At 40.3% G+C, this 19,197-nt stretch overlaps 1 protein-coding gene across 5 annotated transcripts; it reads right to left on the bottom strand.

The window, feature by feature from the left end:
- Positions 1 to 4,768: 4,768 nt before the first annotated feature.
- Positions 4,769 to 19,008, bottom strand: LOC129378652 (OX-2 membrane glycoprotein-like). 5 transcript variants are annotated; one of them, XM_055059044.1, is made up of 8 exons: positions 18,978 to 19,008; positions 16,266 to 16,341; positions 15,814 to 15,906; positions 14,467 to 14,793; positions 13,835 to 14,164; positions 11,890 to 12,165; positions 10,831 to 10,957; positions 4,769 to 6,156 (listed from the first exon to the last, which is right to left on the bottom strand). In XM_055059044.1, exons 3-7 carry the CDS (start codon positions 15,869 to 15,871, stop codon positions 10,833 to 10,835), a joined length of 1,116 nt encoding a protein of 371 aa, XP_054915019.1. In that variant the 5' UTR covers positions 15,872 to 15,906; positions 16,266 to 16,341; positions 18,978 to 19,008; the 3' UTR covers positions 4,769 to 6,156; positions 10,831 to 10,832. The 5 variants fall into 5 exon arrangements, with proteins under 5 accessions (XP_054915019.1, XP_054915015.1, XP_054915014.1 ...); XM_055059040.1 differs by lacking the exon at positions 18,978 to 19,008 and adding an exon at positions 17,957 to 18,026; XM_055059039.1 differs by lacking the exon at positions 18,978 to 19,008 and adding an exon at positions 17,525 to 17,655.
- Positions 19,009 to 19,197: the final 189 nt, after the last annotated feature.

Here is a 19,197-nt window from a genome sequence, read left to right on the forward strand (position 1 = left end):
GGTTTAGCTTTATGCTAAAACTCTCCAACACATCCAATGAGGCTGAATAAAATGGAGCATTAATTGTGATGACGATTAGCATTTGTAAAGTTTATAACACACACAAGAGGATTATTTCTGTTGTAAAAAAATGAAGCCATAAAGTCAACTAAGATGTTTAAGCCGTGTTCCTGAAATAATTTAAGCTGTGACTCATAATGAGAGTTTGTGTTTTGGTATCGGAGAGATGCTATCTGACCAGAGGTCTTTCACATCACGTAGGTTTTCAGACTTCCTCAAGTTAATAATATATGCAAAAAAACACTGCAGCATTAAAACATAAACTTTGGTCCTGCTTTTCAATAAAAAATACCAGAACGCAGTAGAGCTGTGATAGAAACTTGAAATACTAATCTACACATAAGTTACATTTCCAATTACATCAGAGGTAACATGTTCGGACTGTTTTGTTTTCTTTTCCTGTATGAAAGTGAAAATGTGGAACTGCAATTTTAGAAAGCGCTGCTTAATATTGGGTCAGAGGACATTTGTTTATGGTGGTTAACAGACACAAAGTTATTCTTGCAGATCATTCAGTCGTGTTTTTGAACAGCTTTGCCTATTTTCTGCAAAGAGAACCTGCAGGTTCATCATGAAAGATAGCAACCAATTAACCAATTGTGTAAACTGATGCACTCATTTAGTCATTCAAATAAAATAAATTCCTCAAGTACAAGAATAATGACAGAATTAAATTCATCCCAAGTTCAAGTTGGCTTTGTTGAAATCTAGTCAAAGTAAATGAACTTTGAGTTGATTCTGCAGTGAGTTCAGTCAATTTATCATGTTTCATGTCTCGAATAAGCAGTGTGCAAATATTTGCAAACTTTTTTGTTTTTCAAAATCCTTAGCTTGATTAGGAAATTTAAATGTAATTCCAACTGATCAAATCTCCATTGATGATTGTTATTTTTCATTGTGTTGGATCCTACACACACTTTTAGCTTTTCAAAGTGACTACAGTTGTTCTTGCATAGGAAGCGGTGGGGCTGTGAACCCCTTGTGAAACCGTTCATGGTGAATGTGTTGCTCTACGGTGCAGCGGCGTTTACTTCATCGTGGCGCATCGCAGCAAATAACTAGTGTCTAAACTAAAAGTTTTGTAAACGTGACACATGTACAATTTTTTGTTTGTTTTTAACTTTAATCACAAACATGAACATGTTTTTCAGACGACACTCGGCCCACAACAGCAGCAAGTTTTTAACTGTGGATGAGTCCAACCCCAGGTTGGAAACTTTAACTTCCTACTTCCGTTGTGTAACTTTACCAGACTTATATTGTCCACAAAAATACAACAAAAAAAAAGTCCTTCATGAATAAATTTGCAAACAGAAAGGCGCTAATGCTAATGTCAATGACCTCTTATCGCGCAGGGAACAACTCTCAGCACATGCGTGCTCACTATTCATACCGTCTTGTTGGAAGTGGAGCTACCGTCTTGTTGGAAGTGGAGCTTTTGTCATTATAGTAATTTCTATAGGCGTTACATCACAGAGTGTTGAAAGATAGGAGCTTTTAAAATTGATTTACAAACATCTGAAAGGTAAAATACACTCCATTAATGCAGAAGAGCTAACAAAAACATGCCAATTGTCACTTTTTATCTACTTTGCAGGAAGAAGCAGGAAAGCAGCTGATTCATGTTCACAGTCTTCTGATCAAAACTATGGAAATGTTTCAGATTATCTCATAATATCACTGCTACTGTACTGATATTATTACACATAATGCATGGACATTTTTGGATGAATTTTGTTCTTTTTCATGTAGCTTGCTTTATTAAAATGAGTAACTTTAAATCAGGAGACTTTTATGTTCAAGAAAATAGTGTTTCATTTTTCAGGAAAGGAAAATCTAACAATAAAAACTCCATTTAGTGATTTGTGGCTTCAACCGATGCATTTTTGACACTCTGCTTCCTGAAATCGATCGAGTTTAGAGTTGCTTAGTGGATCAGACAGGTTTCGTGGTTTAAGTGAGAAGACATTTAGGTGATCATCGAGAGGGGGGAAAAAAAGAGAAGGTGCCGGCCGATAAATGGAAAACTTTGTACTTTTTTTTCAGCTTCAATCCAGGAAGCAAAACCTTCCAGGTCAGAATGAAACCGTCTGCAGTCTCCTGAAACCGCCGAACCGGAAACGGCCACAAAGTAACATCAGAGAACAATTTTATATCAAATATGTGACCAAAGCCAAAACAAAGTATTATTTAAAAGTAAACAGGAGAGTAAAGTGAAAGAATAAATTAGACTTTGGTATAAAACTGATAACTTACTGATTTATCGACAAGAATGACAAAATCTTTCCATAAAAATCACATTATTTATTCATAAATAAATCAAAGCCAGCAACTCTGAGTTCTTAGCCGCAAATGCAAAGCAAGACATCTTTATCTACTCCATTAGGCAGCATGAAAGGAAGCATCTTGCAGCCGTGACAAAACCACAGAGCGGAGTCGATGGCAGGTGCCGTCAGAACAGGTGTTTGAAAAGAAACGAGGAGAGTGATGGGAAACGTTGGACGTGCAGTCGCAGGGCTGTGTGTAACCCGAGGGGAGGATGGGCCGTGGGACGTGTTACCTCTGCGGTTTTGAAAGTGCGAAGAGTTGACGTGGAGCGCCACGTTACACACGGCTGCAGTCGCACGCGCCTTGCTTTTTTTCACAACAGGTCCCACCTCTGGGTGCAGTCAACCACCAAACACCGTGTCACAGACGCAGGCTGCTGTTAAAACGGCAAAAAGAAGAAGCGCTACTAGAAATCTTTACAGTGTTGTTTTCCCCGGTTACATAAAGGCTGGAGGTGGGTGGCCGAGGGGGGAAGAAGCAAGTCTTAAAGTTATTGAAGAAAAGCCTGATGAGATCCTGTTCAACAGCAAAGCAAGCAGGGCTGCCACCTAGTGGTGAGTTGGCATAACACTAAGGGATTTGTTAAAAAAATAACAGAAAATGCTTCCACTCTACAGAAAATTACATAAATAAATGACCAGAAAAAAATTCTTGAACCTTAAAGGAACCTTCCTTTAAGCATTTTGGAAGGCACAGCACAAGTTTTCCACTGGGTCAAAGGTCATAAACTGGGGCAGGTCACTTCATAATGTCAACCCTGTTGGTTTGGAAACAAGATGCTGCTTTTTTAACCTCATTTTCTGTCTGAAACAAACATTTCAAGATAATTTCTTGCAGCGTAAAGCAACGTGACATCATTTTTGGCGTATTCTAATAAATCCATATTTAGGCTGGAAATAGCATGAGAAACATCCACATTCCCAATAGTTTGTCTCCTAATCACTGCAGTTCTCACAGGCCTTCTTTTTTCAGCCATTTTGGAGTTTCTCTGATGTATTCAATCAGCCCATTTCTGTTTCCTTTCCCACATTTTCTTGTTCTGGTTTTTGTTCCGCTCTTCTTTGCCTGCTTCCGCTTCTCTATTTAATATTTTTTTAATAAAATAACTCATTTTTCTGAACACTGTGATAAACAGTCATCAACTAGCACAGAATTGAGATTTATCTCAATGTTTCATTTCTAAGGAATGCAGAGATTGATTTAGTTAGTGATAAACCACCGTTCAACAGCCTGGCCAGTACATAAATAGGAAATAAGTCTCTCATATAAAAAGGAAAGTGAGTGAAACTCAAATAGTTTCCCCAAACTATTGCTTTGAAAATGACATGTCAGTTTAACAATGAAAGAACAATTGCATCATTTCCTGGTCTTTGTGAGACATATGGAAAGGAGAAAAAAAACTTGTTAAAAAATAATTACTTGAACGAAAAGGTCAAAATATGTATGATTCCGAAAGCGTAAACAGCAGGAAATATTTGCTGAAATTCATAATTTATGTGACAAAAACAATTAATCGTCTAATTTATTTGCTTTGACAATTAACATTTAAATAGAGAACTCAATTTTATTGGCAGCATTAAATAAGAAGGAAAATATTGAACATTTGCATCCTGTCAGAAATAAATTACCAATGGGTTAAATTTTCCAGTGTGGTATCTACATCATAATGTACGTGATTCATGCATGACTCATTCAATTTCCACGTATACCCCTACAGAAAAAGCAAAAATTGTCCCTTTTGTATCTATTTAAAGCAAAATAACATTTGCAAGAGGGAATATTTTAATTCATTTGAGGGTATAAAGATCTTTTGACTTTCAGAGGATTTGAAAGTGAAACTAACTAATAACACCTGCGGGCTGTGGGTGAAAACGAGTTTCCTTCTGTGTCAGTTTTCCCCGAGTCGAGAAAACCGCCAACAATCTCCATGAAATGTCGACAGATTTGCTACTTTTCATAAGAAAAAAACAGAAATCTCCATGTGAACACATTTGATAGTTAAACTATCACATTTAAACTATCAAAAAGAAAGATGAGAGGCTCATCTTTCTTGATGAGAAACCCTGCTTTTCCCCCAAATTTGAAACAAAGTTTTACATAGAAATAAGATTTCATTGGATGTGAGGCATTTGGGAAGTTCAGTAATTTATGGTTCAGCATGGAAAATACTCAAAGAACTAAATATCTGCCATTGATATGGATTTGAAAAACAAATATTAAACAGCAAAACTGCTTCTGTGCGCAGCTCAGTGTTACAAATCACACTTGTGTGTAAAAAATGACAAATGGGTGATTTTGTAAAGGATTCCTGATTCATGCAGTAACAAGATACGTTTCCATTGTTCCACATAATTGCCCAAGACAGAAAGCAGCTGGAGCATCATGCTTTCCACGTGAACAAATGTATTCACGTGCGATTTTATTTATTCAATGGAAAAAACGGAATTGCAAAATTGTGGGTTTTTTTGCATTAGCGGAATATCGACAGAGGCGTGGCTAGAGAAAAAAAAAATCACAATAATTTGCAATGCTTAAAAAAAGTAAGACACTAAAAGATAAAATAGCTGCACAATAGTTAATTCTTTAAAGCTCATCCACAATCACAATGTTTAGTACTCTGTGTCAATGCATAAAAATGATATATATATATATATATATATATATGAAAAACTTGCGTACATTGATTTTTCTCGGTACATCGACAAAAGTTATTGCTTTAATCCGATTAACAGACGCTTCAGAAATGTCGAAGCTGCTCCCTGCAGTTCAGCTCAGTGACTCAGAAACACATAAAAACAGAAACACAGAGACTTCCTTCCAAAACAAGCGCACACGTGGAAACGGATCCGGCCTTCGTCTGCCTCGCACTCCAACACACAAACGGTGATTCACAGGTTGATCGGCTCGGGAGGCGTTTGGCTGGCGCCGAGCCCAGAAACACCCAGATTACATCTCGACCACCCGCGCCGCATGGAGGAGTTACAAACCGACAGAGCAGCCGTCCTCTCCTCTCTCAGAACGACTCACGAAGAGTCAAAAAAAAAAAAAAGTCACATCCAGTCTCAGAACTTTGGATGCGTTTGGGTTTCCCGTTACTTGCAGGTCCAGAACTGGCCCTCCTCTAATCAGCGTACGTCTCCAGGAACCACTAATAGATGCATGTCGGTGGTGTTGGTGTCCCAAAAGCCACCAGGCATGAGGGACAACGGCCAGACGTAGAGCTAGGGGATATTTATCCAGTCAGCACACGAAACAAGGCTAAACATAGAACCAAGTTGGATATTTTTGTTTTTCTTCCAACATTTTTCTGTGCAGTGGATGAACCAAGCAGGACTGTTACAGAAGTAGGGCAGTGGCGTCGCTAGCTTATGGTGCAACGAAGCGTTTAATCTCAACATAAAACAGCCACAACAACAACTTTCAGAGCATTAGAAGTAAAAATCACATTTAAGAGTCAGTTTTGACTTGGATGTGTGGCACTTTATGGCTGCAGAGGGCATTTGGTACAGGACAAAGAGCAACGACATGACCTGAAACCGAATCCTAAAAGGTTTTCGAGCCACTGCGGGTCGACTTGTCAGCAGTTTCATCTCATTTGTAGCGTTAAATAATCCTTTCAGTAGGGAGTGTTTTGTCTGCTCTGGCAGTACGTTTCCGGTTGGTAGGAGCAGAACAAGCAGCTTCCTCTGCACGGTGCTGAGCAGCTGGGTCGGGCTCAGAAATCCACTGAAGCGCGACAGTGGCGGTGATGCCAGATGCCGAATCAGTCTGGACAGAAAGAGAAAATAAAGACTTTTTGAAAAATAAAAAAATAAAAAATTCTGCTACAACAAAATCCTCCTCAACCTATGATGTGTTGTGTAACATCTGACAGGAGGAATCGAACCTACAACCTTCCAGTTGTAAAGCTGCTACTATATCCCTTAGCCACAGCTGTCAAGAGAACTTCAAACAAAATCATCTCACCTCAAATATTTTCTCCCTTTCATGTCATTGCAGATAGAATCTTGTTGATCAAAATGAAAGCCCTTCCTGTTCCTTCCTAATCAACATTCTCTCCTCTTTACTCACTGGGCTGCGCCTCATTCTGAGTTTTATTTCACAATGCACCTCGGAGCACATTTCAGTTGAGGTTTAAGGGATTTACAAGTGGATTTAGAACATGGTTTCTCAAAGACTTTATATTCGACTGGGAATCGAGGGAAAATTAAGTTGTCAAACTTTAAAAGTCTTTTTTGGGTTTGTGGTCATCAACTGTGGTCATCAACTGTGAAACTTTCTTTGCCTGTTTGAAACCTTTTTTTCCCCACTTGCCTTTAATTTTAGTAGCAGGTCATCAACTCTTTTGAGCCGTTTTAATTTTCAAGGTGTTTATTGAGTTCGAATGCTTTCATGCTCCAATTGCTTCACACCCGTCTATGTAAAAACCCTTTGGTCAATTAAAAAAGGGACACAACTGCTATATTTAACTGTGCTACATAAACCAACAGTTTTCTCTCTATCTGAGATGAAAGATAACATGAAAGTAAAAACACTCATGTTAAATTAATACTTTACACAGAGATGTAACGGTATGGAGATTTTACCACACACAACAGAATCCTATGACTCAGAAGAAATACATCCACCACAGTTTCCTTTGACAGTTTGTGAAATTTTATGGCGTCCAGGAAATCATTGTTGGTGGATTTAACTTTGAACCAGTGTTGTGCAATCTGACACAATAATTACGGAGTTAAATTTAAGCCATGCTTGTGTAACTCCTTTGTTCATCACTCAGTGTTGTCAGAGTAAATCATCTGAAATGAGGCGTTTCTGATCTAATTTTAAAGATGCAGCACAACACGGAGGCGATTACAGACCATGACATAAATGTGTCACAGGGTCGACGCACAAGGTTGTAATCTTTTCCTTCGAATCCTCTTCGTGAACGCAACAGGAAGAGACGTGTTTGGACACATAAAACTCCAACAAGCATCTAATGGATTAGAATTTCACACTGAACATGTCATGAGTCACAAAGAAATGGCTGAGCCACCCTTCTGAGTCAACGTCCTGAAACGGATCAGAAAAGTTTTAAAGCTAATTAAGAGCAAAACCATTACCTCGTAAAAACCCAATCAATGCACTTCTACGACCACACCAGCAGGTGTCGCCATCGGCGTGTCAGGATGTTTCCCTTCTAGAGTCACAGAGGAGCTGCTCTCCTGATTCAAGGGCAGAGTGTTTTTTTCAGATCTACGCAGGATGTGGCACCACCCCGCAGCGGCAGCATAAAAGCTGCTGCTTAAGTTTATTTGGGTAGAAGTCTGCCATCCTTGTCCAAGGTCAGCTTCCTTTTTCTGTGGCGGGCTCACCAAGAATTAGAGAAACCTGGTCAGAAATAGATCCAGCAGGTTTTTACTGGAACAAGCTCAGGACTAAGTAATACCCAGAATCAGAGGCCGGTCTGAGGCTTGTTTGTGGTTCGACCTCACCCGCAGACATCACAGCTCTATAAAAAGGTCCACCGTGGGCTTCAGAGACTTTGTCTTAACATCCCGTTTTACTCCAGACTCCTGCGACATGTGAAGCGTTTCGGACTAAACAAATACAGCAAGGAAGTGTGGATTTCTTCATCCATGTGGTAGCAAACAAAAAGACAAATCCTAACCAGGAACACCAACCAAGCCAGCTATGACTGCCTTAGCTTCATATTCTAAAAACACATGTTGGCCAGAATCTTAAAAATGAAGTGAATAAATATCCAAAATAACAAAAGCCATTAGTTACTTGATTAAAAACACATTTTAAAACCAAATTCAACCTCCTTTTTCCTTCACAACTCATTTAATTCAAAGGACTCAACAAGGTGTCAGACACATTCTTCACAAACTTTGGTTGGTACCTATGGAGAGATCACTACTGCAATTTGTCTCATTCAAGTGTCTTGTCCCACATGAGCTTTGTTGGGTTGGGATCTGGAGAAGAAGAATCAGTCAGTGTTTTTAAGACGTTCTGAATTTGAGACTCGCTGAATGTGCAGTTTTTCTTCCCATGCTCCTTGAGCTGCACAGTGTGGGTCCAGAAATGCACTGAGGAGAAGTACTGCCTAAAGGAGACAAGGAAGGCCAAGAAGGACACAGTAGTGCAAGGACGCGTAGTAGGAGACATTGGTGAAGGGACAGAAGATAAGTGGCGTGGGAGCAAGGCCACAAGGAGGTCTGTATTGACAAAAGGCGACAATTTAAAAAATGTTTTTCTTTGTACTACATTAAAACCCTTTCTCAGGAAAAGCAATGCTGAAGTTCCATCCATAAATTCATTCCATGAAAGACAAATTATGAAATGATCTCCACAACTCCTCACTTCATGTAAAAACGAAAGTCATAAAGTATGTGACCACGTGTTTATAGCGTACTCCAGATACATTGAGGAGCTGTCATTTCCCCAGAACAACAATCTGCATCACATCACAGTAACAGGCCGTGTTCCCGTCCGGCGTGTTCCAGCCAAGACGAGGACTGGGAAACACAGACGACGCATCTTTCCCGTCCAAGCTGAGAGGACGCCTTGTTGTCAGACTGGGCATGCTTTCAACTATGGGCACGTCAGTGGTCTCTTTATGCAAACCCCCTGAATCTGTAGTCTTCGTCAGCCGAAGGGGGCAGACTGAAAGAGGTCCTTTTTTCAGGCTGTCAGCTTCTGACAATCAGCGCAGCCACTTGTTATTCAGCTCCAAGCAGGCATAGCTGAGAAAAGAGGAAAAATTCAACTAATGGGGAAAGAGTTGAGTAAAAATATTTTTATTTCAGATGATACGATCGTTCCAACTGAACAAATCACACATGGGCGAAGAAATGCATTTCAGATACGATTGTGACGCTCATCTGTAACTCAGAGGAGGAAGATGGATATAATTTATTATGACAGAAAGAATAAACAGTCCACCTTTTTAAAAAAGCAGGAATTTTCAGTCAGTCCTGCCTTCTTTCTCCTCATCCATGTAATCCGTGACCTGATCAACGCCGTGGTTTATCAGTCGACCTAGGCTAAACAGAAAGACCTCATTTTTCTTTCAACGTTCTGGTTCCTAATTTGTTTATGCCTCCCTTGTGCGCTGGAGGATTTACGGTAAGAGAACTGGGCAGCAGTTCAAGGGCGACATTAGCCTGGCGCCATGCAGTTTAACAAACCAAGAGGAAAAAGGTGTTGCCACCAGTGAAAGGCGTGATGCTGACACATGAAGGTGGGCGATAGCTGCAAAGTGACCTTCTGTCACTCTCAATGTTTCTTTAGGTTCATGGCAGAATATTTTTGCCAAACTGGATTTTTTTTCCCCCTAATGAATTTAACTTGGATACTATCATATCGCCCAGCTTTAAAAAAAACATGATCCTTTGCTGAAACAACAAGAATCTGTAGATAAGACTAGATGTCAGGTTCTCCATTAGTGGAGAACCTGACGCACACGCACAGCATTAATACACTTTGCGTGTTAATGCATGCTAAAGTATATTTGATGTTTTAACTATTAAAACATCAAATGTTGCCTCTTCTAACATAAGAGGGGATCATACATATTCGAGGGTTTGTGGATCTAACAAAAATAAGAAATGTTTCGATGAAAGGAGGTAGAAAAACAAAACAAAGACAGACAAGACAAGTTTTAGATAATAAAATTAAACGGATGAAAATGAGCTGTCAAAGACCAGGTTGGGATGCAGAATTTGGTCTGAAAATACATCATTTTACTTCATGTTTTCCTTTTCCAAACTAGACTGGAGTGCCTTGAACTAGAGAGTCAGAGGTGAAGGTCGCTTCCATGTCTAGAGGATCTAAAACTCGGTCCGACCTCAAAGATGTTGTTCATTATTAAAATAAACGGGTCTAATGAGACAAACTGCGGCTGGGCTACTGTAATCCTTCAGGTCCATAAAACACCAGACAGATTTCTGCTTACGCACCCAGCAGACATGGGAACGTTTCATCACAGCCACACACAATGACAGCCACTCAAAACTTGGCCTCCACAGCCGGCCGCAAAGCAAACAATGCACTGGATATCTGCTGAGCGTTTCCTCCGCAACAGCATACACCCAGAAATATTTGTGGCTAAAAAAATATGTGTGAATGTGTTTAAAAATGCTTCACTTCACATTTAAACTCATTTTCTAGAGTTACAGGAACACCTGTGAGAGTTTCCCAGAACAAACGTCTGGCGAACTGTGAGGGAATCTCTGCAATTTAGTATTTTTAGACCCACATTTCTTTTCCCCAGCTGCAGTAAGGCTGAAAACGGCTCACTGTGACAAAAAAAATCCCTCTTACGTACGCCGAGAGATGAGCTTCTAATTAACTTTTGATTGCCGGCTTCCCTTTCTGGGAAACGAGCTTCAGCTGCCACAAACAGAGCCTCTCTGAAGTGTTGACAGAATGTGGCGAAGCGGACTTCATACTTACCGTCAAATACATATGAAGCGCTTGCAGATGAACACACACAGACCCAGAATGAAGACGGTTGCAATCACACACACCACGATGAGGAGGATGTTGGGGGAGCTCACTTCGACAGGCAAAATCTCATCATCTGAAAAAATAAAAAACATATTTTAACATGTGTAGAAAATGTATGCGAGTTTATTTAGAATTGTTTGATAAATGTGTGCAAGAAATTCTGCCCCTCAGTCCTCTTGACTCGAATGCCACACCAGGATCTTGAAATGCAGCTGCAAACTGAGGAGTTCGGACGTTGACATGCCAAAGGTACAATGGACTTTTGCCTATCAGCAGTTTAAATTTTGTAGATTTTTTTCCAAATTTACCTGTTTGCTGATTTTTCTCGGAACATTTCTAAAATGTTCAAAAGAAACCGCAGCTTGCAAAAGCTGAAAGACCTCAATGCAATGCTACTCAACATGCGACTGGCTTCATAGAGCCGAGCTATTCGTGAGCGGTGGTGATCCTTAACCCTCCTGAATACCAGGATCCACTGAATAACAATGTAATGAAACATTGATAAATAGAAAACCAAAAGGTATGCAGCTGCAATTGAAACAAGATGGCGGTTCTTGCAAAGTATTGATTAAGTGGGAAAAATCAAAATGAACCACATTGTTCTGATATAAATTTGCAAAAAAATGTTAAAAGCGGTGTACAGTTTTGTAGTAGCAGATTGAAATACTTTTATTTCCTTAATTAAAAGCAAGGTTTCTTATTCTCTCTTGCATTAATGAACCTGAAGTTGCAGTTCTTAAGAGAGGGAATGTGAAAAACTCAAAGGGGAGTGAATACTTTTTCAAGGATGACATTTAGACTAAACATGTCAAAGTCATGCGGTGTGAAAAAAAAACAAAACTTTGAGACGTTACGGGATGCAGGATCCAATGACCAGAGTATCCATAATTACACCCTGCCTAAAATAGAAAACTTCTAATCTCTGCACCTCAGAGCCACAGATTGGGAAGCGGCTACAATCATGTCTGGGACGAACAAACATGCATCGCCTCATAAACTGCTCACCGTCTGCTTTGAGGTACAGCGTGAGGGCTTTCTCTAAACCCGGGTGCTGCACGACGCATTTCACGGTTCTGAGCGCGGACCGGAAGCGCAGCGTGCTCGTCACTATCGTGGTGCCGTTGCCCGGACTGTGCACCGACGACACCGGTGGACCCAGGGTGACGCCATTGACGCTAATCTCCCACAGGATGGTGGACGGAGGCCTGGACTGGGCGGTGCAGTTAGCCTCCGTGACTCCCGAGGGCGACGTTGAGTGGCTCACCTCCGGCTTGGGTAAAACTGGGGATAGAAATGGGAGTTCACGTCATTTTTTTACAGCTTTTCACAGTTTTTGGTCAATAAACGTCGAGGTTTCGGTCAATCAGCTTTTTTAAGCACATTGGTTTTCAAAACAAAAGCAGAATTTTTCTGTTCACATTAACAATGACCAAAGTCTCAAACATTTAAAAATGATCGTTACTGGAAGTTTATCGAGCAAAGCAGGACAAACACACATCAACACAGAGGCTTTGTTTGGAAAGGAACAGTGAGCCACTCAACCCCTGGGAGTTGCTTTCCATATTAATCATCTCTTTCCCCCTCTGTGACACTTTCCTCTCCCTTCCTTCCTCATCAGCGTGAAAACAAACTTGCAGGGAAAAGCAAGCAGTTCCTCACGCTCCTCGCCACCGATGTCTGAACTCGATCACTCTCACAGGAAATAAAAGGAGGAGGAGATCAAGTGCTGCGTTGGAAAAGTGAAATCCATCTCCAAGGCAGTCCAGAACAGTAGTTTAATGACCGACCTCAGCTGCCTTCATCTCAGGGTTTCCTGGGGTGTGTTTATGCTGAGAACTTCCTTTTCCTGAGTTGTGGCCTTCATGGGGACAGGAGAAACTTGAATATAGCACAGAGAGCGTGATTTTAAAGGGATCTGGAGGGAGCAGGTCGACAGGTTTGTGGTGTTGGGGGGGAATTTTCCGCCAGAATTCATCTTATTAAAACATTAAATCATTTGCAGAAATATGAGGGGGGGAACAATGTGCTGATTTTCTGCTTTCAAACATTCGTGACTTGTGTTTTCTGCACACTGCTCAATCGGCTTTCACAACAATGCTTCTCTTGCCTCCCGGGACACAATTACTCTCAATAGGATTTATTTCTTAATGGGTTTATACCCCATTGAATGAGCAAAGTGATGCATGTTCTCATTTAGTAATACTTACTTTAACTGTCAGAGAGTGTAATGGATGCCAGATCTGCAGATAACACTAAAAAGGCTCAGGTTTTATTGAGCCAACATGACATTAAAAATCTGAGACGCAGCAACTTGCAAAAGTGTTCGACTTGAACTTGAACTTTTCCACATTTTGCCTCATTACAGCCGTAAACTTTACTGGGATTTTATGTGACGGATAAACAGAAGGAGCGCAATAGTGGATAAAAATGACAGAGCTACTCGGTTTAACATGTTTTACCAGTAAAGACCATTCATTCACTTGAACTAATGCTTTCCAGATGCGTCTTACCAAAGCATCTTCTTCCACATATTTAAAGTATGACTAAATTACACACAGGTGGACTGATCTAATTTATTATTAAAAAAACTTTTTCAATGTTTGCTTGTCATTTCCTACGAAGACATCAGATGTTTATTTTTATTTTTTTATTTTAACTTCACAAAATGTTAGAAGATCAAAGAATTACTCCAGCTTTCCTATGAAAGTTGTTTAAATAATGTTGAAATTCAATATGAAGCCAATATCTCAACTAAATGTTTGCATCACTTAAATTCAAGTTTTTACCTTTCGAAAATCTAAAACATTTACTATAAATTCCTGAGTTTCTTTATCATTTCTGTCTTTTTATGAGCCGCTTTCTGAAAGCTGATACTTTCTAAGTGAATCCAAACTTTCGGCAGAAAAAAATGAAGCTGCTTCTGAAAGCCTGAAAGTCATGCAAGTCTCACCATAGACATGGAGGCAGGCGACGGCCTTCCTGGTCCCGTCCGGGTAGGTGTGGAACTCGCAGGTGTAGCACGCCTCGTCCTCCACTTGGACCTCCTCGATGGTCAGCCTGGTCTCCCCCAGCGTGGGGCTCAGCGACACCCGACCTTTGAACTGCTCCCCCATGTAAGAGCCGACCTTGGCGTACGAGGCGACCGTGACGGTGTTGCCCTGCTCGGTGGTCTTCCTCCACAGAGCCTGGGCGACCCGTTTGATGAGGGGGTACGAGCAGGACAGGGTGACGGGCAGCCCGCGTATGGCCGTCCTGTTCCCCTCCAGGGAGACTCTACCTCCTGTTGCAAAGAAGATAAACAGTGTGCAGGTTCTCCATTTAGGAATTGCCCATTAGCAGCAACGCATTTGCATGGGGTTATCTGCGTGGGTAGGCTTTTATTTATGCTGGGAGTTTTTATGCGTTTACGTACGCTGCAAAACAAACCCAGTGACTCTAATCAAAAAAGTTACATGGCTTCAATAAATAAACTTTAAACGGAGATGAAATGTCAGGCAGAGATGCTGCATGTTTCCTGAGATAACTGGAGTTAAATAAAGTATATAAAAAGCGTGTGAGAAGTGGAGATCTTCCTGCACCCACCGGTGATGGTGATGCAGGTGGTGCCTTGCTGCTTCCCAGAGGGGTACACGTCGAAAAAGCAGTGGAAGCAGCCCTCGTCGTCCGGCCCCACCTTCTTGATGGTGATGTAGCTGGAGTCCTTGCGTGCCACCGTCACCTTCAGGTTGGCGTCTTGGTGGACGATGCGGATCGGCGGCTTCGTCAGATACGCCAGGATCATGTTGGAGTGAGGGTTGTGCCAGCGCACCTGGTGCACGGTCTCCTCCGGCTGCGTGGTGATGTTGCAGCGAAGGTGGGCGGGATCGCCCGCCACTGCGTTCACTTTGGCGGGAGCGGTGACCACAGCAGCTGTCGGGCACACAGAGAGGCAGAAGCTGTGAGCAAAATATCTGGATATCAACAAACTAAGGTTTATGAGGCTGTAACAAGAATGCAATGAATTAGAAATGTGATTATTTTAGTAATTTGGAAAAAGAAAGTGAAACTACAACCTATCCCTTCCTGTACTTCCTTATATTTTCCATCCAACTACTAGGAGTTTCTTGTAACCAAAGTGATTATAAGCTCTCAGTGATTTCTGAAGGTATTTTAAAGTTCTTCTCTGGACCTTGACTAATTTTAAACTGACATTTGATCATTTAGATGTATATATGCTTCAAAAGTCAAAGGATGAACTTGACTTTGATCAGATTTGGAGATTTTCTTTACTTTATATCAATTCCTTTACACAAAATATTCCAATATGATCCAAATGGAACATAATGCTCTTTTTTTTTGGCTTTTTGTTCTCACTTTTCTTCATCCCATTTTCTTTTAAAATCAAACATGACGCATAGAGATTGTTAATCTATGTTAAAAGATCCTCTGGTATAATTTTAGCTTCACTTGGTTCAAATTCTGCAAAAAAGATCTCAAATTTTAGCACCTTTTGATATTTATTCAATCCAAAAATAATCCCGAGATCAGCTCTACACTGCATTAAAAACGGCTGAACTTTTCACATATTGATGTTAGCAGCAAGAAAGTATATTTTTGTTGCAGATCCAGCCTTTGCTACAAATGATCAAGTGTTCACAGAAAGAATGTTTAATAGTGAAAAATTTGCAAAATGTGCCATTTTTTAGCCTATTATTCAATAAATTGTCAATGATTATAAACAATTAACAATAATTGTTAGTTGAAACCCTAAAACAACCAAAGAAAAATTTGGAGAGTACAAGAGTACAAGGTAAACGTAAAAAGGGAACATATATAAAGCATTTGCACAGAAAATTGCTGTGTGCTGCACTGTGAGTCCAACTTTATGTCTGATGTTCTCATAAAACCAGCAGTAGTCTGTATAAAAACCCCCCTGGAGGTCAAACATACCTTGTGTTGTTTGCAAGATCCACAGCAGCAGGCACAGGGGGAGGGCAGGTACACACATCGTCTGATCAAGTCACTTCCACATCTAGTCTGCAGCTGCAAACACAGCCAGCGAGCCACAACCACAACCTCAATCTGAGTGGTAGACCTCAACTTTGACAGCTTGTAACCACAGAAAACATTCAATGGCGATCTGTGATGTTTCCTTGAACAGATTGAGAATGGTGTCTACAAAAACATATTCTGCACATTTTGTGTTCTTTTCAGAATGAGCTGTTTTGTGTCCTCCTGTCACTTTAAATCCAAACAAGCTGCTGCTGGCCACATCTCCTCCCCCCAATTAAACGATGACAATCACAGGTGAAATTGACTGTAAATAGATGACCTATTATCCAACTGTACATCTTTGAATTGTGTGATATGTCTCCTTTAATCATTATACAAAGTAGACATACCTCTGTCAGATGTCCAATGTCCTGGCTTGGTGAGCTGCTGGTCAGCACATGTTGAGCCGCTTCCTAACACCAACTACTGTAATGAGAAGCCAGGCAATGATGATGATGATGATGCCTCCATCCTGATTTCTAAAGAGAACAACACTAGAAGGAGAGATTTTACGGGAAAGGGAGATATTTGCGCTTTAGATGTTTTTGGTGAGCTTCCAAGTTACCATGGTGATGAGGATTATCACCTGGGGTTTTAATTGCCCATAATTACACAAACAAGCTGCCATCTCAACAGTCTAGACGGCATCAAAGCCTCGGGTTTCAAAATCAATACCTTCAGGAAATTACAGATGAGGAAACACAGGGCAGTGAGGGATTAATCACAACATGGAGGATGAGTGTAAAGCAAAAGGTGTGTTTGTAAATCCAGTGGGATGGGTTCCAGCTTAAAAGGTGCTTCCCTGTCAGAAACGATGTTATTGCAGTGAGATTACAGGAGGACCACCCCCCGCTGGCCCAGACCTCACAGCTTTATAGGTATCCTGTGCTGTTTTTACAGGGCCAACCATCTGGTTTAGAGCAAGCAGCCAGCTCCTGTTGGGTAGCAGCTGAAGAACATTTCCGCTCCAAAAACCTCCTTCCACAAACATCCCCAAGAACCCAATCAGAGTTCATCAATCAGCTGCACTAAAATAAGGATGCAAGTGGCTTTTAAGTGACATTTCTGGACCATTTGAAAGAGCTAACTTACCCCTCGGCTTGCTCCATAAATATTAGAAACATTACTCAAGTAATTGATTAGCTTATTAGCATATGTTTACTCAAGTAACAAGGAGCTGTTCAAGAAAACAGCTCCTTGTAAAATAATAGTATTTGGTCAAAAAGCTACTCAAGTACTAAGTAACTGATAAAAAAAATATATAATTAGCAAAAACAGGTGTGGATTTTTGGCAAAAACATGAATTTATTTTAGTATCCAGAAATTGCACTGGAAGTAGCGATACTAGGTAGTACGATTACTCAAGTAAAATTAAAAATCATGGGAGATTCATCATCAGAATACTGATGAAAGTTACTCCAGTAAATGTAAATAATTACTATCCAACCCCGTAACGGTTAATTATAAGCTGCCAGCTCACAGAAACTAACACATAAATAACATTTAGCCACTACTGTACAGTCAGTTACACGGTCTCCTTTCCCAATGTTAGCATGGACTACTAGCACGCTTAACCATTTATATTATTAAGTCAATAATTGATATTTACCTGCGACAGGGCCGACAACAATGGCCGCCTCCGCCGTTCAACACCCGTTACAGCGCTGAACTGACGTTAGCTAACCAGAGGGGCTCAAGGTGTTCGATACGCCCCCTGGTGGACAATTGTTGCAACTACATGTTTACTGCCACCCTGAGTCTCAACAGGAGAATTGCAGCTTGAGGAAAAATTAGTGTTAAATCAGAACAGTTTTCACTTTTAATAAAATAAATGATAACAGAGGGGAGGTGATTATATCTGACGCCTATTCTGTCCCATATCCATAACATATTGAAGAGAAACCTTACCATAATTTATGTTCCCTAAAATTATTTTCCTGTCAAAAAACTATTAAAGCTGGAGCAAAAAAAACCCCACCAAAAACCCAAGCCCAATTAGAATACAATTTTAGTTTTTAATTTTTTTTTTAATTAAACTTACCCAGTGATAGCAGCTAATAGTCCGTAAAAGCAAAAAGTAACTCCGATATGCTCCCTGTTCTGCCTTTAGTGTCCAAATGAAGAGGCTGACCTCTGCACAATCATTTAAACTGCTGGTTTACTAACATCATGCATGCAGCTCTACCGCCACCTGCTGTTGGGTTTATTTACATTACATAGATCCAAACTATTTCAACGTTTGATTGTGCATCAGCCTTTTTTTTTTTTTTAAATCATTACTTTTTAAAAATTATTTATTGAGCTAGATTCACATTAAGGAGGCAATTCAAACAAAAGCATGTTCTTTTATTCCTCAGCAAAAAATTAGACCAACATACATGTCGGCATCATAAAGCTGACAGCTTGATTCTTTAACTGGAAACAACTTGCTGAATTAAAAAAAAGTATTTGTAATTATAAAGGCTTTCTTCATTAGCAGATGTTTGATTAATATCTTTACTGTTTAATTCTCACGACAGAGTTCCCCTGATTTTGAAAGCAGAGTTATGATGCATGAAGTTTAATACTGCTAAAGCCACCATTTTGTCTCTCTCTCTTTTTTTTGTTGAACAGACTCTGTGGATCTTTTTAAAAAGACATCATTCTTATAAATCCTGAAGTAACACCCAGGCGAAGATGCGAAGGTCACTTAAAGCGACAAATTACACACAGAGTTGCTAGTGATTAAAGCTGCATAGTTGTGCAAAACATCTGAAACAAACTGCGCAGCTCTAGAGGCAACAAACGTCAGTCTATCCTTGAACTCTGCCTGTGTCAGGAATTCCTGCCTTCCTTTATTAAAGTGACATTAGGAAAGAGTTACTGTTCGCTCAAGAAGGAAAGTCTGCCTGGTTCCACTAGTGGTCGAAGTACTGTTCTCCTTCAGCTGCTTCGGTCAGGTCCTCCTGATGTCCAGCATAATAATTCCTAAAATATGGTAACCCATAAAGGACACAAAGGTGCTAAAAAGCACCTTTGTAATTCATTCCTTTGCGAAACTGAGGAATGAATTACATACTTACATTTTCTGTGGCGTTCTTTGAAAGTTTTTTTCTTCTTCCTGTGAATGAATTTAATTAAAATGTTAGTAAAGGACTGTTTTTGAAACATTAAGGAGGTAAACAACGACAACAAAAACGATTTGACGGAAGTACCTATCGCAAGCAGGACAGTAGAAACTTCCAGGCTGCCACTGCTGCAGCAATAGAAAGCCATGCTGGAGGAATAAGACGTGTGGTTCAC

The sequence above is a fragment of the Poeciliopsis prolifica genome, unplaced genomic scaffold (assembly GCF_027474105.1).
Source record: "Poeciliopsis prolifica strain line A6 unplaced genomic scaffold, Auburn_PproV2 SCAFFOLD053, whole genome shotgun sequence".
In the NCBI taxonomy this organism is placed as follows: Eukaryota; Metazoa; Chordata; class Actinopteri; order Cyprinodontiformes; family Poeciliidae; genus Poeciliopsis; species Poeciliopsis prolifica.